Source organism: Rhinichthys klamathensis, unplaced genomic scaffold, assembly GCF_029890125.1.
Source record: "Rhinichthys klamathensis goyatoka isolate OS25496 unplaced genomic scaffold, OSU_Roscu_1.1 h1tg000057l_1, whole genome shotgun sequence".
NCBI classification, from domain to species: Eukaryota; Metazoa; Chordata; class Actinopteri; order Cypriniformes; family Leuciscidae; genus Rhinichthys; species Rhinichthys klamathensis.
In genome coordinates, this window is record NW_026606602.1 from 221228 (window position 1) to 242772 (window position 21545).

The following is a 21545-nucleotide window of genomic DNA, read 5'->3' on the forward strand; positions in this document are numbered from 1 at the left end:
ACCTGTGAATGGGAGCTCTTCTATGGCGAGCAGAGTGGCGCAGCGGAAGCGTGCTGGGCCCATAACCCAGAGGTCGATGGATCGAAACCATCCTCTGCTAAGACAGCTTTACTTATAAACATACTCTGCTCCTACTTGAAGAAAAGCAGTCACATCTTTGAGCTAAAACCCTTTGTTGTTTTCACCTGATCACATTTATGACAGAGGCACTTCGTGTGCACTTCATGTGTGCCTAAACGCAAGCCCTTTTGAAAACACCTGTGAATGGGAGATATTCTATGGCGAGCAGAGTGGCGCAGCGGAAGCGTGCTGGGCCCATAACCCAGAGGTCGATGGATCGAAACCATCCTCTGCTAAGACAGCTTTACTTATAAACATACTCTGCTCCTACTTGAAGAAAAGCAGTCACATCTTTGTGCTAAAACCCTTTGTTGTTTTCACCTGATCACATTTATGACAGAGGCACTTCGTGTGCACTTCATCAGAATCAGAATCAGAAAGAGCTTTATTGCCAAGTGTGCTTGCACACACAAGGAATTTGTTTTGGTACTGAGGCTTCCAGTGGACATATACAAATACAAATACAACAAGAAACATAATACTACAAATTCTAAGAATAAAAAATATAAATATAAATATATGAGAATAAAAGTATCACAGTTGTCACAAGTATCACATATATTACAGTGTTTTGAATATTATGAATAAATAAATCTACATATAAGTATCACCTGAGTTGTAGGATATTGCACTAAACAGTGGGAGTATTGCACTTAAAGCATATGCCTTGGGAGGTGTGTTAACTGTTCAGGAGGGATATGGCCTGTGGGAAGAAACTGTTCCTGTGCCGAGATGTTCTAGTGGCCAGTGATCTGAGTCGCCGTCTTGACGGTAACAGTTCAAATAGGTGGTGTCCAGGGTGAGTGGAGTCTGTGATGATTTTACCTGCTCTCTTCCTCACTCTGGAAGAGTACAGGTCCTGGAGGTTTGGCAGGGGGGCACCAATAATCCTCTCCGCAGTCTGGACTGTCCGTTGTAGTCTCCTGATGTCTGATTTGGTAGCTGAACCAAACCAGACAGTGATGGAAGTGCATAAGACAGACTCAATGACGGCTGAGTAGAACTGAATCAGCAGCTCCTGTGGCAAGTTGAACTTCCTCAGCTGGCGAAGGAAGTACAGTCTCTGCTGGGCCTTTTTCACAATGGAGTCAATGTGATTGTCCCACTTCAGGTCCTGAGAGATGATAGTGCCCAGGAACCTGAATGACTCCACTGCTTCCACAGTTCATGTGTGCCTAAACGCAAGCCCTTTTGAAAACACCTGTGAATGGGAGATCTTCTATGGCGAGCAGAGTGGCGCAGCGGAAGCGTGCTGGGCCCATAACCCAGAGGTCGATGGATCGAAACCATCCTCTGCTAAGGCTTCTTCAGGTATGTCCATGTTTTATCCCAAATAAAGAGCAACTTCCACATCCCGCTTGTTCATTCAGAAAATCTGTGTGTTTGTGTGTGTATGCCCTGTTCTAACGCCTCATTGACTAAGCCACCTGAATGAGATGGACAATTAGTAGGGCAAGCGAGTCATGCCCCAGTGGCCTATCGAAGTAGTCGTTCATCCGGATTACTTTGTGTGCTGGCCTTGTTTAAATGCCAATGCTGTTGTTGTCACTGAAGCCAAAGTAATGGGGGCACATGAGCAGATATTTTGAACAGCCCCAGTGGCCTAATGGATAAGGCACTGCGTTCAAGCTGGGGAACAATAGTCCAACAAAGGTGGGGAAGAAGGGAAGAAAAGGGGGAAGGAAGAAAAAGAGAGGGGGAAGAAGAGAAAGAAAAAATGAAGAAAAGAAAGGCTGAAATTTGATGTTCAAAGATATACCTTCATTAGCATAGGTCTTATGATACATTTTCCGGTTTCTTCGTGTGTGAAAATCACGCATTTATATTACACTGTTTTCTATTGCAGGTGTTCACCAAGACCGGGGTTCGAATCCAGCTAAAGACAACTTTTTGTCATATGTATTATTTGAATAAATAATCAATATTTTTGAATGCATACTGTTCCAGAATAAATAATCAATATTTTTGAATGCATACTGTTCCAGTGTTAATAAAATATACATATTTAATTTGTTTGTTGTGTTTTTTGATATTCTATCATGAAAAATAATGTTATTTGCATTATTATGCAATGAAGAAAGATGCAAATCATTAAATAGTAACTAATATGAAGAATGTCTGTCACAAGAATAACAAAATGTACAAATTATCTTTTTAAATACAAATGTTATATTGGTGCAGTGTACTGATGAAATATTGTGTTATATGAAAGTAAATGAGCACATTCTGTTATAATAAAGTAAAAGAAAATAAGCTAATTTTTTAATGCATACTTTTCCAGTGTTAATAAAATATACATATGTAATTTGTTTGTGTTGTTTTTATATTCTTTTATAAAAATATATAATTGCCAATAAAAAGTGATATTATTTAGTAGTTGTTGTATTATTATTGATCTAATTAAGCATTTTTTTAGGTTACATTCAAACAAGAAACTTGCAAAACTGTTATTTGTAATGAACAAAATGCAACCCATTAAATAGTTACTAATATGCTGAAAATGTCAATCACAAGAATAACAAAATGTACAAATTATCTTTTTATATACAAATGTTATATTGTTGCAGTGTACTGATGAACTAGTGATATATGAAAGTCAAAAAGAAATCACTTGCCAATTTGTTTTTATTTTCCAATCATGCCAACAGAACAGTAATGAATATTAATATGTTAAATACTGGTAACATGTTTTAAAAATAAATAAATAAAATGAAAAGTTAAATAGGTTTTCAAAAACAAGAAATAAAAAGTTAAAATGTTAAATAACGTTAAAAAAACAAAATTAAATAATATACAACACAAGTATTAACTATTTAAACAACTGTTCACACTATATACATGATGCTATATACTGTACATGAAAATATATACATTATTTGGGAATGGTTCTGCGCATTTCCTCTAACCACACCTCTTTTGTAACAGTCTCAGTCTGTGGGCAGTACACCCTGCCCCTGTACTGGCTATGACCTGTTGCACTTGTTTTATATTGCCCACATTTTTTGCAAGTGTTGGCCGCAACTGTTCTCCTGTAGGGTCTCTTGGGCATGGCGTCTGGATGGGCAGCTGGTGCAGCGGGTAAGCGAGTGCCCTGTACAGCTGTTGGCTGTAACAGTGGCTGTATCATTTGCATCCCCTGGACCATTGGGATACCCTGGATCATTTGAACTCCCTGGATCATTGGCACACCCTGAAACATTGGCACACCCTGGAAACCTGGTGCTGATGGTATGAGTATATTTGGGACCATCTGCAGTGATGCTCCAGGTGCTGATGGTGTCAGCAACATCTGACTCTGCGCTGGTGCCTTGGGTCTGAGAGGGGGTCGCCCAACAGAAGTCTGCCTCTGCTTTGCCTGACCAGCTGTGCTCTCTGGTAGCTTGTACTGGTGCTGCTCCCCTGGTTGTTCTGGCTCAGTCCGTAGACGTTTGGCAACCTGGAGAGGCTCTGGAGCTTCAGGGAGGGGCTGAGGCAACTGAATACCCTGAAGCAGCACAGACAGCTCCTGCTTTTTCTGTCTTCTGTTATACCACTGAATCAGGGTGTTCTGGTTAACCTCCACCAGCTGCATCGATGTTCCTCCCATCACCAAGCTGTTGCCCAGTACAAGCTGCCTTATCCTGCGATAGTCTTGCAGGATCAGAGACCATCTTGACAGGGCTCCCTTGCCTTTTCTTTTAGGGCTTGGGTGGACAGTGCAAAGTCTGATGAAGATGGTCTCCACCAGACGGCAACAGTCAGGCCACTGAGCAGGTGAGCTGCTTGCACCCAGCACACATCTGGTGGTGCTCTCTACACCAGGGTGAGTGGGCCTCTTCGGGACTTTGAAGCGTCCACTCAGCAGTCTCTTTCGGCATCGACTGTCATACACCACCCGTTCCTTGTCCCGGTCATCCAGGTTCTGCCAAAGAGCAATAATGGTGTTGGCTTCCTGGTTGGTCAGGCTGAGGGCTGTGTGGGCCCGGAGATCCACCAGATATTCTGCCAGCTGGTCCACATGTTGATAACCCGGGACATTTTGGTAGTCAACAGCCTATTAAAAAACACAAACACGCAATACAATTATTACATCACATCTGTCTAATGCATAATTCCATAACTGATTGTGTTATTTTCCTGTTTATCACCGTAAAGCACTGTATAGTACAAAGCAGAGAGCCCCATTCTTGACATTTTCTTAACATGTTCTTTACAAAGCACCAAATAAATAAAGATGACTTGACTTGATGTGTATTTGCAGCTTACAAATGAATTTAGGCTGTACTTTTACATTTAAAATATGTGGAAAGTCTGTATTTAAAGCACTGGATGTTAATTCATCATAATTATTCTAGTTAATTTGAAAGACATGCAAAGGACTGGTATTTACCGTCTCTTCTTCACCATCATCCTGACCAGCATCCTCTGGATCTGAGGGGAGAGTTGAAACAGATGTTTCAGAGGGAACAGGTGTGACGGCAGTCCCTGAGGGTCCAGGTGATGAAGGAGACTGTGTGAGGCCAAGTTTGGGGTCAGGGACCAGTGGAGGGGATGTGGAGCCCAGTACAGGTGTGGCACTGCTGGTGACCAGGGTGGAAGAACCCAGTGTCAGTGTGGAAGAGGGCGGTGACAGAACAGCCTCCGGATCTGCTATTGTGTGATCCTCGCTGATGTCACAGAAGCCCTCATCTTCATCTCGCTCCTCCACACTGAGGTCCTCAATGAGCTCTGCTGTCTGCTCAGAGTCTGGATTCATGTCCTGCAGTGCCTGACCAGTCTGCTGGAACAGATACTGCACTCCAATGAGCTCACCTGAAATAAAAACAATAAACAAACAGAAATTAAATAGAATGTTGTGTATCATATTTGATACATTAGGCTTTTGTAGTAGGCTAGCTCATATAGTGTGAGAATATAGAGCTCATCGTCAAGGAGAAAAAAAAAACTGTTTTATTCAGAGGCCCAACACGTTTAATTATGGGGGCAAAACATGAAATGAAATGCAATACAATGGTGACTGAGAGAAAAGTCTGATGATAATTTTGATATTTACATGTAACATGGTTTTCTAATCAAGTGAACCCAAGCTGTCATTACATATTTATTACATATTACAGTCATTACATATTACTAACAATATAAAAGTTATTCTTACAATTACTTTATAAAAATCAGTAAAGGTTTCACAGTGAAAAGAAACGTGAAGCACGAGCTGAAGGTGGACACTTTTACAATTATATTAAAAGACTATAATCAATCAGACGACAGAGGCCATGTTTCCTGAAAAGTTTTGACCATGTTGATCATTTAGAGGCCTTTAGAAACTTGCATATCAATTATGATACAATCGACTCTATAGGATTAAATCTGACATATAGACGGAGGTTACACAGAAATTGCAAGTTGATAAAATAAAAAATATATACAATAATTCTCACCGGTGTAACATGCAGGGGGACAAAACGTGGGGACCACTTTCCTGCCAAACAGCTTTTCATAATTGCTGTTTACACAGTGAACAAGTTCTCCTGTGTAGCTGCGCAAAGCTGATGGCTCCGATGACAGGGAAGCAGCCTCCCGGTCCTGGTTCCACCGGTGTAGACCCTCCAGCAGATAAATCTGAAAGTTCAGACTGTTTGCACTGGTCCCTGTAAATAGACACAACAGTGTTTAGGGGGTGTTAAAGAAACATACAAAACACTTAATGCTCTTTCTTTACACATGCACAGTGTGTGTGACAAAGACATACCTGGGATGAAACGGTTTAGGTGTAAATGAAAGGACTCGAGAGAAGTGGAGCCTCTGGCACATCTGTAGGTCTTCAGAAGAACGCCTCCCTTGTTTAGACTCCCTGTCTCTGTATAGAGCATAACACCAGGGGGGTCTTGAATGCATTTAACATGCTTCTTCTGGACATTCCAGATGTGCTCCATCCTTTCTCGGTCCAGGAGAGGAACCCCCAGGGAGTCTTTGCCCTTGCTGCTCAGGAGCTCTGTGAGCAGCCGCTCAAGGAGAAGGATGGTAGTCTCCTCTCCACAGGTCCTCCTCCGGCAATGGAGTGCCAGCTCATCCCTGGTAAGATGCTTGTTGACATCTTCATCTGTCAGCGCAGGCCAACCCTGGGATATCAACAGCTCTCTCTTTGCTTTGCGAAGCATAGAAACATCAGCCGCATCCCACTCAAAAATGCACGCTGACAGCCGTGACATGAAGATGGGATACAGCTGATGGGCATCAGTTGTACACCCCACGGCAATCCTGCGCATAAAATGCCAGATGTCCAAGCGAATCATGAGATCAGGCCAACCTCTGAATCTGGTTTTCAGCTTGGTCTCACCCACATCAGTGCAGCAGCCACAGTCCACATACAAAACAGCAGGTGGATCCACACTAGCCTGCTGGTACCTCTTCACCAGACCATCGACCATCATGTCCAGTCCTGCTCCTTCCTGTGCTGTCAGCACACTCATGAGCACCTGACCAAACTCATTGCCAACAGAGGTAAGCCAGAGTCCCGTTCCCCTTGCCGTCCCAGCCAGCTTCTTAGTGATCTGCAGTAGATGACAGGAAGCATGCAATGTAATGAAACATCACACCATGTAGAATATGATACTCATGCTCTGATAATGATATAACAGTAAACACCATAAATGAACAAAAATCCCCTGCTAACCTTTTTAGTGGAATCCATTTTCAAGACTGAACCATACGTGGATGTTATCCTTGCATGGATTTCATCCAGTCTTGTCAGGATGTCTTGGCTGTACACGGTGAGCAGCCACTTGCAGCTTGGCACCACTGTAGGCTCTGGGGGTTCCTGGAATGGTATTTGCAACACCCCGGGTCGTTTGAGGAAGTCCACACATTGGGTGGTGTACCGGGCCATACGCTGGAGCCACTCCTCGCTGTGGTTCTCACGCAGCTGTTTGATGACCCGCGTGGGACTGTTGCCTAGGCCACGCTCACGCAGGAGCCGAATGACTCTCATATCACAGGCATACCTTAGGAAAAGCAAAATCCACACATTCATATATTTTACATGTTTGATTTGTAAAATATTTGCAAATATATGTGATGATGGTCTATCAACTGGATGTGGAATGAAAGTGTACTTACTTCCGCGTGAGGATGACCCGAAATTCAGAGCGATGACCCAGATCCAGCTGTTGCAGGACAGTCTGACTCCAGGACACATGCGAGGCTTTACATTTGGTACAGATGAGGGTTTCTGTGACCATGTTGTACATCCTATCGATGTCCAGAACCTGCCGTGCCCTTTTGTGCAGACCGCCTCCTGTTAGCTGATGCTGCCCGCAAGCAGAATTGGGACAGACAGCCTTGATCTTCCACAGCTTGTACGGCATCCACAGCAACAGAGCATGACAAAAAAATCTGTCTGGAGCTGGAGCCTGGTTATAAATAAGTGCTGGCTGTGGTGGGTAATACCAGAGCTGTAGGTTGTCTCGAAGCTCTGGTTTTCCCTTGGGCCCCATTTTAAAAAGCCTGCTGGCAATCCACCTGTGGTCCTCTGGCGGCAAGGTCTCCGACCACAAACGGTGCAGTCGAACTGCAGATGGAGCTTGCAATGACGCCCCGGAAGGAGCAGTCTGTGAAGGAAAAAGAAAAAAACATTTAGTCTAGCAGGTCATTTATTTAATTAGCGCTTTATCTATCCAAGTCTACCCTCACATAAAATAGAAAATATTGGATGTCAATTACGTACTTAAGGAAATTTGAATATAATTGGTACATTTGTTCCAAATGTTTTCAGAATTGTGTCAGCTGCTAGCGCTATTTTGTGCGACTCTAGTGAGTTGTGACAGTTAATATGCAAAATAAATTATTTTAGACCAATAGAATTTGAAATTGCGTACCGAGACAATACCGCAAGACTCAGGACTGGTCACATCTGCAGTGGTTCTGGGGACAGAGGCTGGAACTCCAGGATCTTGTGTCTGTAAAATCATGCAGTGAAATATAATAGATTTTGTATATATAACAAGAGAAACAGTCAAACATACCTGTCCAATAATTGTAACTCATCCTGGATGGAATTATACAATGCTGTTCAAAAGTCTGGGGTCAGTAAGTTTATTTTATGTTTTTGAAAGAAGATTAAAATACAGTCAAAAACAGTTATACTGGGAAATAATATTGCTGCTTATTTTAATGTATTTTCAAATGTATTTATTAATGTGTCATTGCTGAAAAAAAGTCTCAATTTACTGAACACACAAACTTTTGAACAGTACTGTACATAAAATCTATTTAATTCAAAGAGTATATAGTACTGTTATTACTTCATTATTGTAAGATTTCCTGGAATACAAGATATGTGTGCACAGGAGTGGAATGTGTATTCATAGAATGCAATGTGGATTATGCCAGTACTTACAGAGACAGTGGTGCTTGGTGTAGGGGCACTGGACACTGCTGTGCTGGGTTGGTCATCAACCTGAGATGGTCTCCTAGACACACTTAGATTTGGCTTTGCGGCAGAAATGTGGGACCCACCAAATCTTGGCTTGGTAAACTAAAATAGGGCAAAACAATTTCAACTAAATGACAAAATAAGCTGTAACAGCACAGTGGCAGAAAATATAATTACATTTTTGGTAAATGAGAAAATATCTGTTGTTTCAATATTTCATATAACTAAATTAACTGCTTTCTTGCTGTACATTTGTTCATATTACAACCCTCTGCTACTTATATAGATTGAAGCAAGCACAGTTAGAATAGAAAAATGAGTGGGAAGACATTGCTAGAATGTGAGTATTATTGTAATTCAACAGGTACCTTTTAAAAATGACATTGATTCAAAACTAGTTTGCACATAGCTTGTAAGATAAAGTGTTTATTAACAGTAATTAAGGTTATACTTGAAAGTAGATGCATGATGACTGAATTAATAATACATGTATTAATAAAAATGTTATTACCATTGACAAACTTGGTATTATCCTAGATGTCACAGATGCAGTAGGCCGTGGCTGGGGCTGGAGTCGAGGCTGAGGTTGACTCTGCTCCATGACCTCCTGTGCTGGTCCAGTAGCGGCAGACTGTTGCTCCACAACCATTGGTGCTTGTCCAGTAGAGACTGTGGCCTGCTTAAGACAACCAAAAATGACATCAGCTTCAATCACTTTTGAACGAGAAACATTTATTCAGTAAATTATTATTATTATTATGTTTTAATACTTGCAACATCTTCACATTGTTACCTTTTGAGTGTGAAAACCACACGTGCACTTTGGGACCTCTCTGAACAAGGTCGTCTGGCCGCGAGACTGCATCGGACATTTTTCAATCTGTAAACATTATGACACATGTCATATACACAATACATGCATTTCAACTAAACCGGAATGGGAAACTAATCTACTGTCATTTTCCATGACGTGTGTCATATTTATTTTTATTCATGTTCTTTGAAGGGGAGATACAAACTGTAAAATTAGAGAGAAAGAGTGAGGAACATTTCACACGGTAACACTTTACTTGAAGGGGTGTGCATAAGACTGACATGACACCCTCATAATCATGAATATGAAGGAGGTTTTATGCATGTTTATGACAACTGCCATTAAGTGTCATTCGGTCAATTATGACATTTTTAATGCAAATATGACATTGTTTGAGATGTCTTTGTTATGACAACTTGACATTAACCAATACATCATAACTGGTCAGTGTCATAACAACTTGACAATACCAAGATAACATAATATGTCATAAACATGACATAGCAGATTAATTATCAAACTTAAGAAACCACTTAGCTTTATAGGTTAACATTACATTAAACTGTTATGTGGTTGGTCATGAGGCCATTATAACTTTGTCATGAATGTTTTTATTGACCTCAACTACAGTGGTACGAATTGAATTTGTCATTAAAATGTCATTTTTACATTCAAATGTCATTTTTATTCCTTACTGCCATGCAAAGGTGACAAAAGCACACTCACCTTTTGATACACGTCATGCCACTTTTTCTGTCGAGGAGCTGGCCTGTTACCCTCATTTGATGGCCAAACTCCTGTGCTGGCAAACTTTTTTAGCCTTGAAATCCAGTCAGCATCCGACATGGCTTTATGGGATTTTTTGCCCGACATTCTTTTTTTTTTCTTTTTTTGGGGGGGCTAGGTAAGTTAAGGTTAAATCGTTTTGGACAAAACTAGTAATAATAAAAAGGTTTTCTTTAAAAAAGCACACACGACATATTCAAATATACAATTACATTATTCGTTCTTACCTGTTGTCCGAAAATAACGTTAAATTTACCGAAAATTTTGTTTCGCAGTCCTCCGTTCAAATTATGCAACCTGACCCCCCTGACAGTGATGCTCGACGTCTAACTGAACTTTTTTTACCTCTGACACGCCCCTGAGGATCATCACTTCGTACCGCTCCGTACACTTTCGGCTCAGTTCGGCAACTTGATTGACACTTGGCTATCTTCCTGACTTCACCTAGCGGTGATAAGCATAAACGTGCCGTCGAGATTTCTTTTTACTCTGATTGGTCAAATGTCGAAAATTATAAGAAAATCTTGTACTCTGATTGGTCAAATGTCGAAAATGATAAGAAAATGTCAAGAATGGCGCTCTCTGATTGGCTGCAAATGTTATAGCGCGTCTACGTGATTGGCTGTGGCGTTCAACATTGTTCAACATTATCCCCATATTGTCGGACTATCCTTCGGCAGCTGGCGTTCCTAAGCCAGGGATTGTGGGTTCGAGTCCCATCTGGGGTGGTTTACAGCAGAGTGGCGCAGCGGAAGCGTGCTGGGCCCATAACCCAGAGGTCGATGGATTGAAACCATCCTCTGCTAAACCTTCTTTACTTAAATACGTGCTCTGTTCCTACTTGAAGAAAAGTTGCCTCAGCTGTGTGCTAAAACCTTCTGCATTTTTCACCTGTTCTAATTGATGACAGAAGAGCACTTCAAGTGTGCCTAAACGCATGTCAATTCGAAAACAGTAGAGTATGGCAAGTCTGTTGTCAGGAGCAGAGTGGCGCAGCGGAAGCGTGCTGGGCCCATAACCCAGAGGTCGATGGATCGAAACCATCCTCTGCTGAGACAGCTTTACTTATAAACATACTCTGCTCCTACTTGAAGAAAAGCTGTCACATCTTTGTGCTAAAACCCTTTGTTGTTTTCACCTGATCACATTTATGACAGAGGCACTTCGTGTGCACTTCATGTGTGCCTAAACGCAAGCCCTTTTGAAAACACCTGTGAATGGGAGCTCTTCTATGGCGAGAAGAGTGGCGCAGCGGAAGCGTGCTGGGCCCATAACCCAGAGGTCGATGGATCGAAACCATCCTCTGCTAAGGCTTCTTCAGGTATGTCCATGTTTTATCCCAAATAAAGAGCAACTTCCACATCCCGCTTGTTCATTCAGAAAATCTGTGTGTTTGTGTGTGTATGCCCTGTTCTAACGCCTCATTGACTAAGCCACCTGAATGAGATGGACAATTAGTAGGGCAAGCGAGTCATGCCCCAGTGGCCTATCGAAGTAGTCGTTCATCCGGATTACTTTGTGTGCTGGCCTTGTTTAAATGCCGATGCTGTTGTTGTCACTGAAGCCAAAGTAATGTGGTCAGATGAGCACATATTCTGAACAGCCCCAGTGGCCTAATGGAAAGGCACTGGCCTCCTAAGCCAGGGATTGTGGGTTCGAGTCCCATCTGGGGTGGTTTACAGCAGAGTGGCGCAGCGGAAGCGTGCTGGGCCCATAACCCAGAGGTCGATGGATCGAAACCATCCTCTGCTAAGACAGCTTTACTTATAAACATACTCTGCTCCTACTTGAAGAAAAGTTGCCTCAGCTGTGTGCTAGAACCTTCTGCATTTTTCACCTGTTCTAATTGATGACAGAAGAGCACTTCAAGTGTGCCTAAACGCATGTCAATTTGAAAACAGTAGAGTATGGCAAGTCTGTTGTCAGGAGCAGAGTGGCGCAGCGGAAGCGTGCTGGGCCCATAACCCAGAGGTCGATGGATCGAAACCATCCTCTGCTAAGACAGCTTTACTTATAAACATACTCTGCTCCTACTTGAAGAAAAGCAGTCACATCTTTGTGCTAAAACCCTTTGTTGTTTTCACCTGATCACATTTATGACAGAGGCACTTTGTGTGCACTTCATGTGTGCCTAAACGCAAGCCCTTTTGAAAACACCTGTGAATGGGAGCTCTTCTATGGCGAGCAGAGTGGCGCAGCGGAAGCGTGCTGGGCCCATAACCCAGAGGTCGATGGATCGAAACCATCCTCTGTTAAGACAGCTTTACTTATAAACATACTCTGCTCCTACTTGAAGAAAAGCTGTCACATCTTTGTGCTAAAATCTTTTGTTGTTTTCACCTGATCACATTTATGACAGAGGCACTTCGTGTGCACTTCATGTGTGCCTAAACGCAAGCCCTTTTTTTTTATTATTTTTTTTTATTTATTTATTTATGAAGGGACCATGCACAATTTTTAACATAAAATTTCCATTTCATGTATTGTACCGGATTTAGCCAAAGGCTATTTTTCATCCGTAGTCCCCCAGACAGGACAAAGCTAACAAAACATTACACAGACAATACCTATGTTCACATACAATAAATACATACATACACGCTGTCAAGGCCATAAAAAACATAAATATATAAATCAGTCAATCAATTTAACTACAACAATCTCAATGATTACATAATTGGTTCAATTTTAAAAAAGATTTTAACTTCAATTTAAAAAGACCATGAGCTTTACACCCTTTTATATCCTCTGGTAGGGCATTCCACTGATTAGTGGCTTTCACTGCAAAAGATGATAGTCCAAATGCGGAACGACGAAAAGGAACCAGACAATTACTCATAAGTGATTGTCTGGTAGATCTCACAGAGGTTTCACAGCGAAGATTAATAAAGTCACGTAACACAGAAGGAGCCAGACCGTTTAGGATTTTATGAACCATACACAAACTTGAATAGAGTCTAAAATTGTCAAAGTTTAGAAAATTATGTTTCTCTATGATCCTACAAAAATGAAAATGGTTAGGTTTTTTATCTAAAATTTTTAATGTCTGTTTATATAGAGATTTTAAGGGTTTAATAACAGTTTCACCCGCTTGACCCCAACATGTCAAACAGTAAGACATGTGAGAAAAGATTGTAGCTTGCATAAAAGCCTTAGCTACATCAAAAGAAAGACATTGTCTAATTTGTCTAAAGTTTGCCATATTATATTTAATATTCCTCACCATTTTCTTTACATGTTTTTTAAAACTCAGATTTGAGTCCAATATTATACCAAGATAATTGAGCTCATTTACTATTTCTATCTTTTCACCGTTAATAAAAATCTCAACATCAGGAGATTTAACATTTGTTTTAGAGAAAAAAAAGTCCTTTTGTTTTACTGATGTTTAGGCTAAGACATGACTGTTCCAGCCACTGTGTAATCTTTTCTGTAGCAGCTTTTAACTTCTCAGCCGCTAATTCTGCTGTTTTCGCATGTATAAAAATAACAGTATCATCAGCATACATTTGTACTTGTATCCCTTCACACTGTTTCGGAAGATCATTAATATACAAACTAAATAGTAAGGGACCTAGTACTGATCCTTGGGGTACACCCATTGTATAATGCAGATCACAGGACTTAACCCCTTTCATTTTTACACATTGTTCTCTATTTTGTAAGTATGAGGATACACATGCCAAAGCTTCAGGTGAAAATTGAAATGTAGACAATTTAGAAAGGAGAACTGTCTGATTAACGATATCAAAGGCCTTACGTAGATCTAAAAATATAGCCCCAACAAATCCTCCTTTGTCAACTTTAGATTTTATTTGCTCTATTAAATGTAAAGTAGCTGTTTCAGTAGAATGATTTACTCTGAAACCAAACTGCATACAATGTAGGCCAAACTCAATGGTGTTAAGATGGGATGTCAGCTGTTCAAAAACAATCTTTTCTGCAACCTTTGAGAGTACTGGCAGTATGCTTATGGGTCTGTAGTTACTAACTTTATAATGGTCTCCAGATTTAAAAATAGGAGAAACAATTGCTTTTTTCCACGCAGTAGGAAAAACACTACCTTCAAAAAACAAATTAATTAAATGAGTGATGACCGGGGTTAAACTATCTTTGTGAGTTTTAACAAACATAGTATCCAAATAATGAGCATCTTTACATTTTGAATTTTTCAATGAGCTAATAACATTATTAACTTGCGTTTCATTTGTCTTGATTAGATTAAAACTTTTACATACATCCTCAATTGGACTAATATTTATGTCCCTTTTTGAAAACGTATCCCCTAATTCTTTAACGGAGTCAATAAAAAAATTATTAAAAGTAGTAGCAATGGCACAATCATCTTCAATTAACTTTCCCTTAACTTTAAGTTTAATATCTCCTATAAAATTTGGTTCCTTTCGTAAAAGAGTATTTATGTTTTTCCAAATTAGCTTACTATTCCCTTTAGCCTCATTCATTTGATGAAGATAATAATTGGATTTGGCTACTCTCAGCTCTCGAATAACTTTGTTACGCAGACCCTTGTAACAAAGCCTATCAATGTCTCTTCCAGTCCTAATAGCTTTCTTTAATGCTGAATCCCTACTCTTCATCAGCTTCCATAAAGTCACATTGAACCACGGTAAAACATTCTTATGCTTGAATTTTTTCTGAACACTAACAGTAAATTTCTCTCTTACAGAATTAATTCTATTAAAAAATGTATTACAACCGTAATCTATATCCTTGGAGGATAAAATATCCTTCCACTCTAGATCTGCTATTTCTTCATCAAATGCTACTAATTTACCTTTAGGTATACAATGAAAAACATTAGTAGGAGTAACTATTTTATTTTTAAATCTGTTTTTCGTTAGTTTCCGTGCAACTAAGGTTAAATTGTGATCAGATAACCCAGTGATCAAATTATAACTCTTGATTATCCTTTCAGGTTTATTAGTAAATATTAAATCTAACTGCGTCTTTGAAGATTTAGCAATTCTAGTTGGCCCTTTAATTAACTGATTTAGATTAAATTTATCTGCCACAGTTTTCAATTTTTTCCTCTTTAATTTATCTTCCCAATTCAAATTAAAATCACCCATAAGAATTATTTCTTTGTTAGGATTACATTCTTTTAAAATTCCTGTAAGTTGATCATAGAATGTATTGTTAGCAGAAGGGGGCCTATATACACATAAAACAATAAATGACATTTGAGGAGATAGAATCATTTTCAACCCCACAAATTCTAAATCATTAGCGGAGTTAAAGATGAGACGTTCACACTTAATGCTATCTTTAACATAAATTAACACTCCCCCTCCCCTTCCAGAAGATCTATCCCGTCTGAAACATTGATATCCAGGCATATTAAATACACTAGAAGATGATGATTGCTGCAACCACGTTTCAGAGATACAAAGGAAGTCCAAGTTTGAATTGGATAATAAATGAGACAACTGTTCGCTCTTTGCAACAATGCTTCTTATATTCAAATGACCGCCAAAAAGTCCTCTCGGTTTCACTTTCGGATCCCATAGGACCTTCGCATGATTAGCAGTCTGAAATATCTTACATAATGTCTGCCTTCTTACTGCAGGATTTCGGCACGAGAAAGCGTTTCCGTGATACATTGGAGTTTCTTTTACTCTTGTAGAATGACTAGAAAGTAGTGTAGAAGTGTCATACCTTGGAGCATTGAGTACGTTGTTGATTAAACTCACTTCATTGTTCGGGAGGCCAGGTAGATCAAAAGGAAATTCCCAGGCACACCCTTCACTGTGAGACGCCACCATGGTTGTTGCCAAGTGAGGCTCAACTCCAGAGTCCTGCTGCATTCCTGGGTAAACTGGTCCCGGATTTAATTGAACATCCCCGCAAAGCAGCAGTAAGATAAGCAAGAAACCATGAGTCTTTCGAGTAGACGCACCGGATCTCCGTTGTCTGACGGTCTGTTTGCATATCACAGCGCGTCCATAACTCAAAACAGATGAATAAATTGCATGATAGCCGAATAAGTTTTGATGAAAACTTCCCGCACGGATAAATACCGGGAGAGGATCAAATTGAAAACAGTTTTTTCCCTGATCCACGTAGTTGCTTGAGTTCTTGAAAAGTTTCTTTTGAAAACACCTGTGAATGGGAGCTCTGCTATGGCGAGCAGAGTGGTGCAGCGGAAGCGTGCTGGGCCCATAACCCAGAGGTCGATGGATCGAAACCATCCTCTGCTAAGGCTTCTTCAGGTATGTCCATGTTTTATCCCAAATAAAGAGCAACTTCCACATCCCGCTTGTTCATTCAGAAAATCTGTGGGTGCTTCTCAATATCCCTCCTCGTCTCCTCGCTCCTCCGTCCTCCATCCTATGACCCGGAAACCGATCGAGCTCAGCCATCTTGAAGGACATCTCAATTCTCTAATTGCACCGCGAGGAGGCGAGGATCGAGGATCGAGGAGGCTTCCAGAGGAGCTATGAGCGAGGATACACAGGTGTACCCTTTGCGGAAGAGTTTTATCGACTAAACATGACGCACGTATCAATTCTCCTCCCCCTTCACATCTGTCACAATCATTTGAATTTATACTTTACTTTTGTAGTTTACATAAACCACACAACTCACATATTTCAACAAAGTATCTTGCTTTATTATTATTTATTATTAATTTCTTAAATAAACAAACTTTAACAACATAAGGGCAGATCCTTTGAGCACTGCTGATGACGCTGTGAAGTGACGCTCGAGTGATCAAGTATTCCAATGTATAAAAAAGCTTTCAGTCAATTCCTCCGTCCTCATTTTTTTTCCTTGCAGCCTTCCCTCGCGTCCTACAGGGGGTGGAGCTGAGACGCGAGGAAAGGAAGCGAGGAAAGGAAACGAGGATGCACAAATAAGAAATGAGAAGCACCCTGTGTGTTTGTGTGTGTATGCCCTGTTCTAACGCCTCATTGACTAAGCCACCTGAATGAGATGGACAATTAGTAGGGCAAGCGAGTCATGCCCCAGTGGCCTATCGAAGTAGTCGTTCATCCGGATTACTTTGTGTGCTGGCCTTGTTTAAATGCCAATGCTGTTGTTGTCACTGAAGCCAAAGTAATGGGGGCACATGAGCAGATATTTTGAACAGCCCCAGTGGCCTAATGGATAAGGCACTGGCCTCCTAAGCCAGGGATTGTGGGTTCGAGTCCCATCTGGGGTGGTTTACAGCAGAGTGGCGCAGCGGAAGCGTGCTGGGCCCATAACCCAGAGGTCGATGGATCGAAACCATCCTCTGCTAAGACAGCTTTACTCATAAACATACTCTGCTCCTACTTGAAGAAAAGTTGCCTCAGCTGTGTGCTAGAACCTTCTGCATTTTTCACCTGTTCTAATTGATGACAGAAGAGCACTTCAAGTGTGCCTAAACGCATGTCAATTTGAAAACAGTAGAGTATGGCAAGTCTGTTGTCAGGAGCAGAGTGGCGCAGCGGAAGCGTGCTGGGCCCATAACCCAGAGGTCGATGGATCGAAACCATCCTCTGCTAAGGCTTCTTCAGGTATGTCCATGTTTTATCCCAAATAAAGAGCAACTTCCACATCCGCTTGTTCATTCAGAAAATCTGTGTGTTTGTGTGTGTATGCCCTGTTCTAAAGCCTCATTGACTAAGCCACCTGAATGAGATGGACAATTAGTAGGGCAAGCTAGTCATGCCCCAGTGGCCTATCGAAGTAGTCGTTCATCCGGATTACTTTGTGTGCTGGCCTTGTTGATGGATCGAAACCATCCTCTGCTAAGGCTTCTTCAGGTATGTCCATGTTTTATCCCAAATAAAGAGCAACTTCCACATCCCGCTTGTTCATTCAGAAAATCTGTGGGTGCTTCTCAATATCCCTCCTCGTCTCCTCGCTCCTCCGTCCTCCATCCTATGACCCGGAAACCGATCGAGCTCAGCCTTCTTGAAGGACATCTCAATTCTCTAATTGCACCGCGAGGAGGCGAGGATCGAGGATCGAGGAGGCTTCCAGAGGAGCTATGAGCGAGGATACACAGGTGTACCCTTTGCGGAAGAGTTTTATCGACTAAACATGACGCACGTATCAATTCTCCTCCCCCTTCACATCTGTCACAATCATTTGAATTTATACTTTACTTTTGTAGTTTACATAAACCACACAACTCACATATTTCAACAAGGTATCTTGCTTTATTATTAGTTATTATTAATTTCTTAAATAAACAAACTTTAACAACATAAGGGCAGATCCTTTGAGCACTGCTGATGACGCTGTGAAGTGACGCTCGAGTGATCAAGTATTCCAATGTATAAAAAAGCTTTCAGTCAATTCCTCCGTCCTCATTTTTTTTCCTTGCAGCCTTCCCTCGCGTCCTACAGGGGGTGGAGCTGAGACGCGAGGAAAGGAAGCGAGGATGCACAAATAAGAAATGAGAAGCACCCTGTGTGTTTGTGTGTGTATGCCCTGTTCTAACGCCTCATTGACTAAGCCACCTGAATGAGATGGACAATTAGTAGGGCAAGCGAGTCATGCCCCAGTGGCCTATAGAAGTAGTCGTTCATCCGGATTACTTTGTGTGCTGGCCTTGTTTAAATGCCAATGCTGTTGTTGTCACTGAAGCCAAAGTAATGGGGGCACATGAGCAGATATTTTGAACAGCCCCAGTGGCCTAATGGATAAGGCACTGGCCTCCTAAGCCAGGGGTTGTGGGTTCGAGTCCCATCTGGGGTGGTTTACAGCAGAGTGGCGCAGGGGAAGCGTGCTGGGCCAATAACCCAGAGGTCGATGGATTGAAACCATCCTCTGCTAAGACAGCTTTACTCATAAACATACTCTCCTCCTACTTGAAGAAAAGTTGCCTCAGCTGTGTGCTAGAACCTTCTGCATTTTTCACCTGTTCTAATTGATGACAGAAGAGCGCTTCAAGTGTGCCTAAACGCATGTCAATTTGAAAACAGTAGAGTATGGCAAGTCTGTTGTCAGGAGCAGAGTGGCGCAGCGGAAGCGTGCTGGGCCCATAACCCAGAGGTCGATGGATCGAAACCATCCTCTGCTAAGACAGCTTTACTTATAAACATACTCTGCTCCTACTTGAAGAAAAGCAGTCACATCTTTGTGCTAAAACCCTTTGTTGTTTTCACCTGATCACATTTATGACAGAGGCACTTCGTGTGCACTTCATGTGTGCCTAAACGCAAGCCCTTTTGAAAACACCTGTGAATGGGAGATCTTCTATGGCGAGCAGAGTGGCGCAGCGGAAGCGTGCTGGGCCCATAACCCAGAGGTACTCTGCTCCTACTTGAAGAAAAGCTGTCACATCTTTGTGCTAAAACCCTTTGTTGTTTTCACCTGATCACATTTATGACAGAGGCACTTTGTGTGCACTTCATGTGTGCCTAAACGCAAGCCCTTTTGAAAACACCTGTGAATGGGAGCTCTTCTATGGCGAGCAGAGTGGCGCAGCGGAAGCGTGCTGGGCCCATAACCCAGAGGTCGATGGATCGAAACCATCCTCTGCTAAGGCTTCTTCAGGTATGTCCATGTTTTATCCCAAATAAAGAGCAACTTCCACATCCCGCTTGTTCATTCAGAAAATCTGTGTGTATGCCCTGTTCTAACGCCTCATTGACTAAGCCACCTGAATGAGATGGACAATTAGTAGGGCAAGCGAGTCATGCCCCAGTGGCCTATCGAAGTAGTCGTTCATCCGGATTACTTTGTGTGCTGGCCTTGTTTAAATGCCAATGCTGTTGTTTTCACTGAAGCCAAAGTAAAGGGGGCAGATGAGCAGATATTCTGAACAGCCCCAGTGGCCTAATGGAAAGGCACTGGCCTCCTAAGCCAGGGATTGTGGGTTCCAGTCCCATCTGGGGTGGTTTACAGCAGAGTGGCGCAGCGGAAGCGTGCTGGGCCCATAACCCAGAGGTCGATGGATCGAAACCATCCTCTGCTAAGACAGCTTTACTTATAAACATACTCTGCTCCTACTTGAAGAAAAGCTGTCACATCTTTGTGCTAAAACCCTTTGTTGTTTTCACCTGATCACATTTATGACAGAGGCACTTCATGTGCACTTCATGTGTGCCTAAACGCGAGCCCTTTTGAAAACACCTGTGAATGGGAGCTCTTCTATGGCGAGCAGAGTAGCGCAGCGGAAGCGTGCTGGGCCCATAACCCAGAGGTCGATGGATCGAAACCATCCTCTGCTAAGGCTTCTTCAGGTATGTCCATGTTTTATCCCAAATAAAGAGCAACTTCCACATCCGCTTGTTCATTCAGAAAATCTGTGTGTTTGTGTGTGTATGCCCTGTTCTAACGCCTCATTGACTAAGCCACCTGAATGAGATGGACAATTAGTAGGGCAAGCTAGTCATGCCCCAGTGGCCTATCGAAGTAGTCGTTCATCCGGATTACTTTGTGTGCTGGCCTTGTTGATGGATCGAAACCATCCTCTGCTAAGGCTTCTTCAGGTATGTCCATGTTTTATCCCAAATAAAGAGCAACTTCCACATCCCGCTTGTTCATTCAGAAAATCTGTGGGTGCTTCTCAATATCCCTCCTCGCTCCTCCGTCCTCCATCCTATGACCCGGAAACCGATCGAGCTCAGCCTTCTTGAAGGACATCTCAATTCTCTAATTGCACCGCGAGGAGGCGAGGATCGAGGATCGAGGAGGCTTCCAGAGGAGCTATGAGCGAGGATACACAGGTGTACCCTTTGCGGAAGAGTTTTATCGACTAAACATGACGCACGTATCAATTCTCCTCCCCCTTCACATCTGTCACAATCATTTGAATTTATACTTTACTTTTGTAGTTTACATAAACCACACAACTCACATATTTCAACAAGGTATCTTGCTTTATTATTAGTTATTATTAATTTCTTAAATAAACAAACTTTAACAACATAAGGGCAGATCCTTTGAGCACTGCTGATGACGCTGTGAAGTGACGCTCGAGTGATCAAGTATTCCAATGTATAAAAAAGCTTTCAGTCAATTCCTCCGTCCTCATTTTTTTTCCTTGCAGCCTTCCCTCGCGTCCTACAGGGGGTGGAGCTGAGACGCGAGGAAAGGAAGCGAGGATGCACAAATAAGAAATGAGAAGCACCCTGTGTGTTTGTGTGTGTATGCCCTGTTCTAACGCCTCATTGACTAAGCCACCTGAATGAGATGGACAATTAGTAGGGCAAGCGAGTCATGCCCCAGTGGCCTATCGAAGTAGTCGTTCATCCGGATTACTTTGTGTGCTGGCCTTGTTTAAATGCCAATGCTGTTGTTTTCACTGAAGCCAAAGTAAAGGGGGCAGATGAGCAGATATTCTGAACAGCCCCAGTGGCCTAATGGAAAGGCACTGGCCTCCTAAGCCAGGGATTGTGGGTTCCAGTCCCATCTGGGGTGGTTTACAGCAGAGTGGCGCAGCGGAAGCGTGCTGGG

At 42.0% G+C, this 21545-nt stretch overlaps 1 protein-coding gene and 5 non-coding genes across 6 annotated transcripts; 5 read left to right on the top strand and 1 right to left on the bottom strand.

Annotated features, from left to right (window-relative positions):
- Nucleotides 1-799: 799 nt before the first annotated feature.
- Nucleotides 800-9444, bottom strand: LOC130083614 (uncharacterized). Its single transcript, XM_056248731.1, has 11 exons — nucleotides 9324-9444; nucleotides 9042-9206; nucleotides 8495-8632; nucleotides 7974-8054; nucleotides 7216-7706; nucleotides 6773-7100; nucleotides 5801-6650; nucleotides 5538-5747; nucleotides 4490-4911; nucleotides 3032-4153; nucleotides 800-1234 (listed from the first exon to the last, which is right to left on the bottom strand). The coding sequence occupies exons 1-11, from the start codon at nucleotides 9393-9395 to the stop codon at nucleotides 800-802; spliced, it is 4314 nt and encodes a 1437-aa protein (XP_056104706.1). The 5' UTR covers nucleotides 9396-9444.
- Nucleotides 9445-11732: 2288 nt separating this feature from the next.
- Nucleotides 11733-11804, top strand: trnar-ccu (transfer RNA arginine (anticodon CCU)). The gene has a single exon. It is a non-coding gene; the product is annotated as a tRNA-Arg (tRNA).
- Nucleotides 11805-17240: 5436 nt separating this feature from the next.
- On the top strand, nucleotides 17241-17313 carry trnar-ccu (transfer RNA arginine (anticodon CCU)). Its single transcript has one exon. It is a non-coding gene; the product is annotated as a tRNA-Arg (tRNA).
- Nucleotides 17314-18766: 1453 nt separating this feature from the next.
- On the top strand, nucleotides 18767-18839 carry trnar-ccu (transfer RNA arginine (anticodon CCU)). The gene has a single exon. It is a non-coding gene; the product is annotated as a tRNA-Arg (tRNA).
- Nucleotides 18840-19911: 1072 nt separating this feature from the next.
- Nucleotides 19912-19983, top strand: trnar-ccu (transfer RNA arginine (anticodon CCU)). The gene has a single exon. It is a non-coding gene; the product is annotated as a tRNA-Arg (tRNA).
- Nucleotides 19984-21437: 1454 nt separating this feature from the next.
- On the top strand, nucleotides 21438-21509 carry trnar-ccu (transfer RNA arginine (anticodon CCU)). The gene has a single exon. It is a non-coding gene; the product is annotated as a tRNA-Arg (tRNA).
- The last annotated feature ends 36 nt before the right edge of the window (nucleotides 21510-21545 follow it).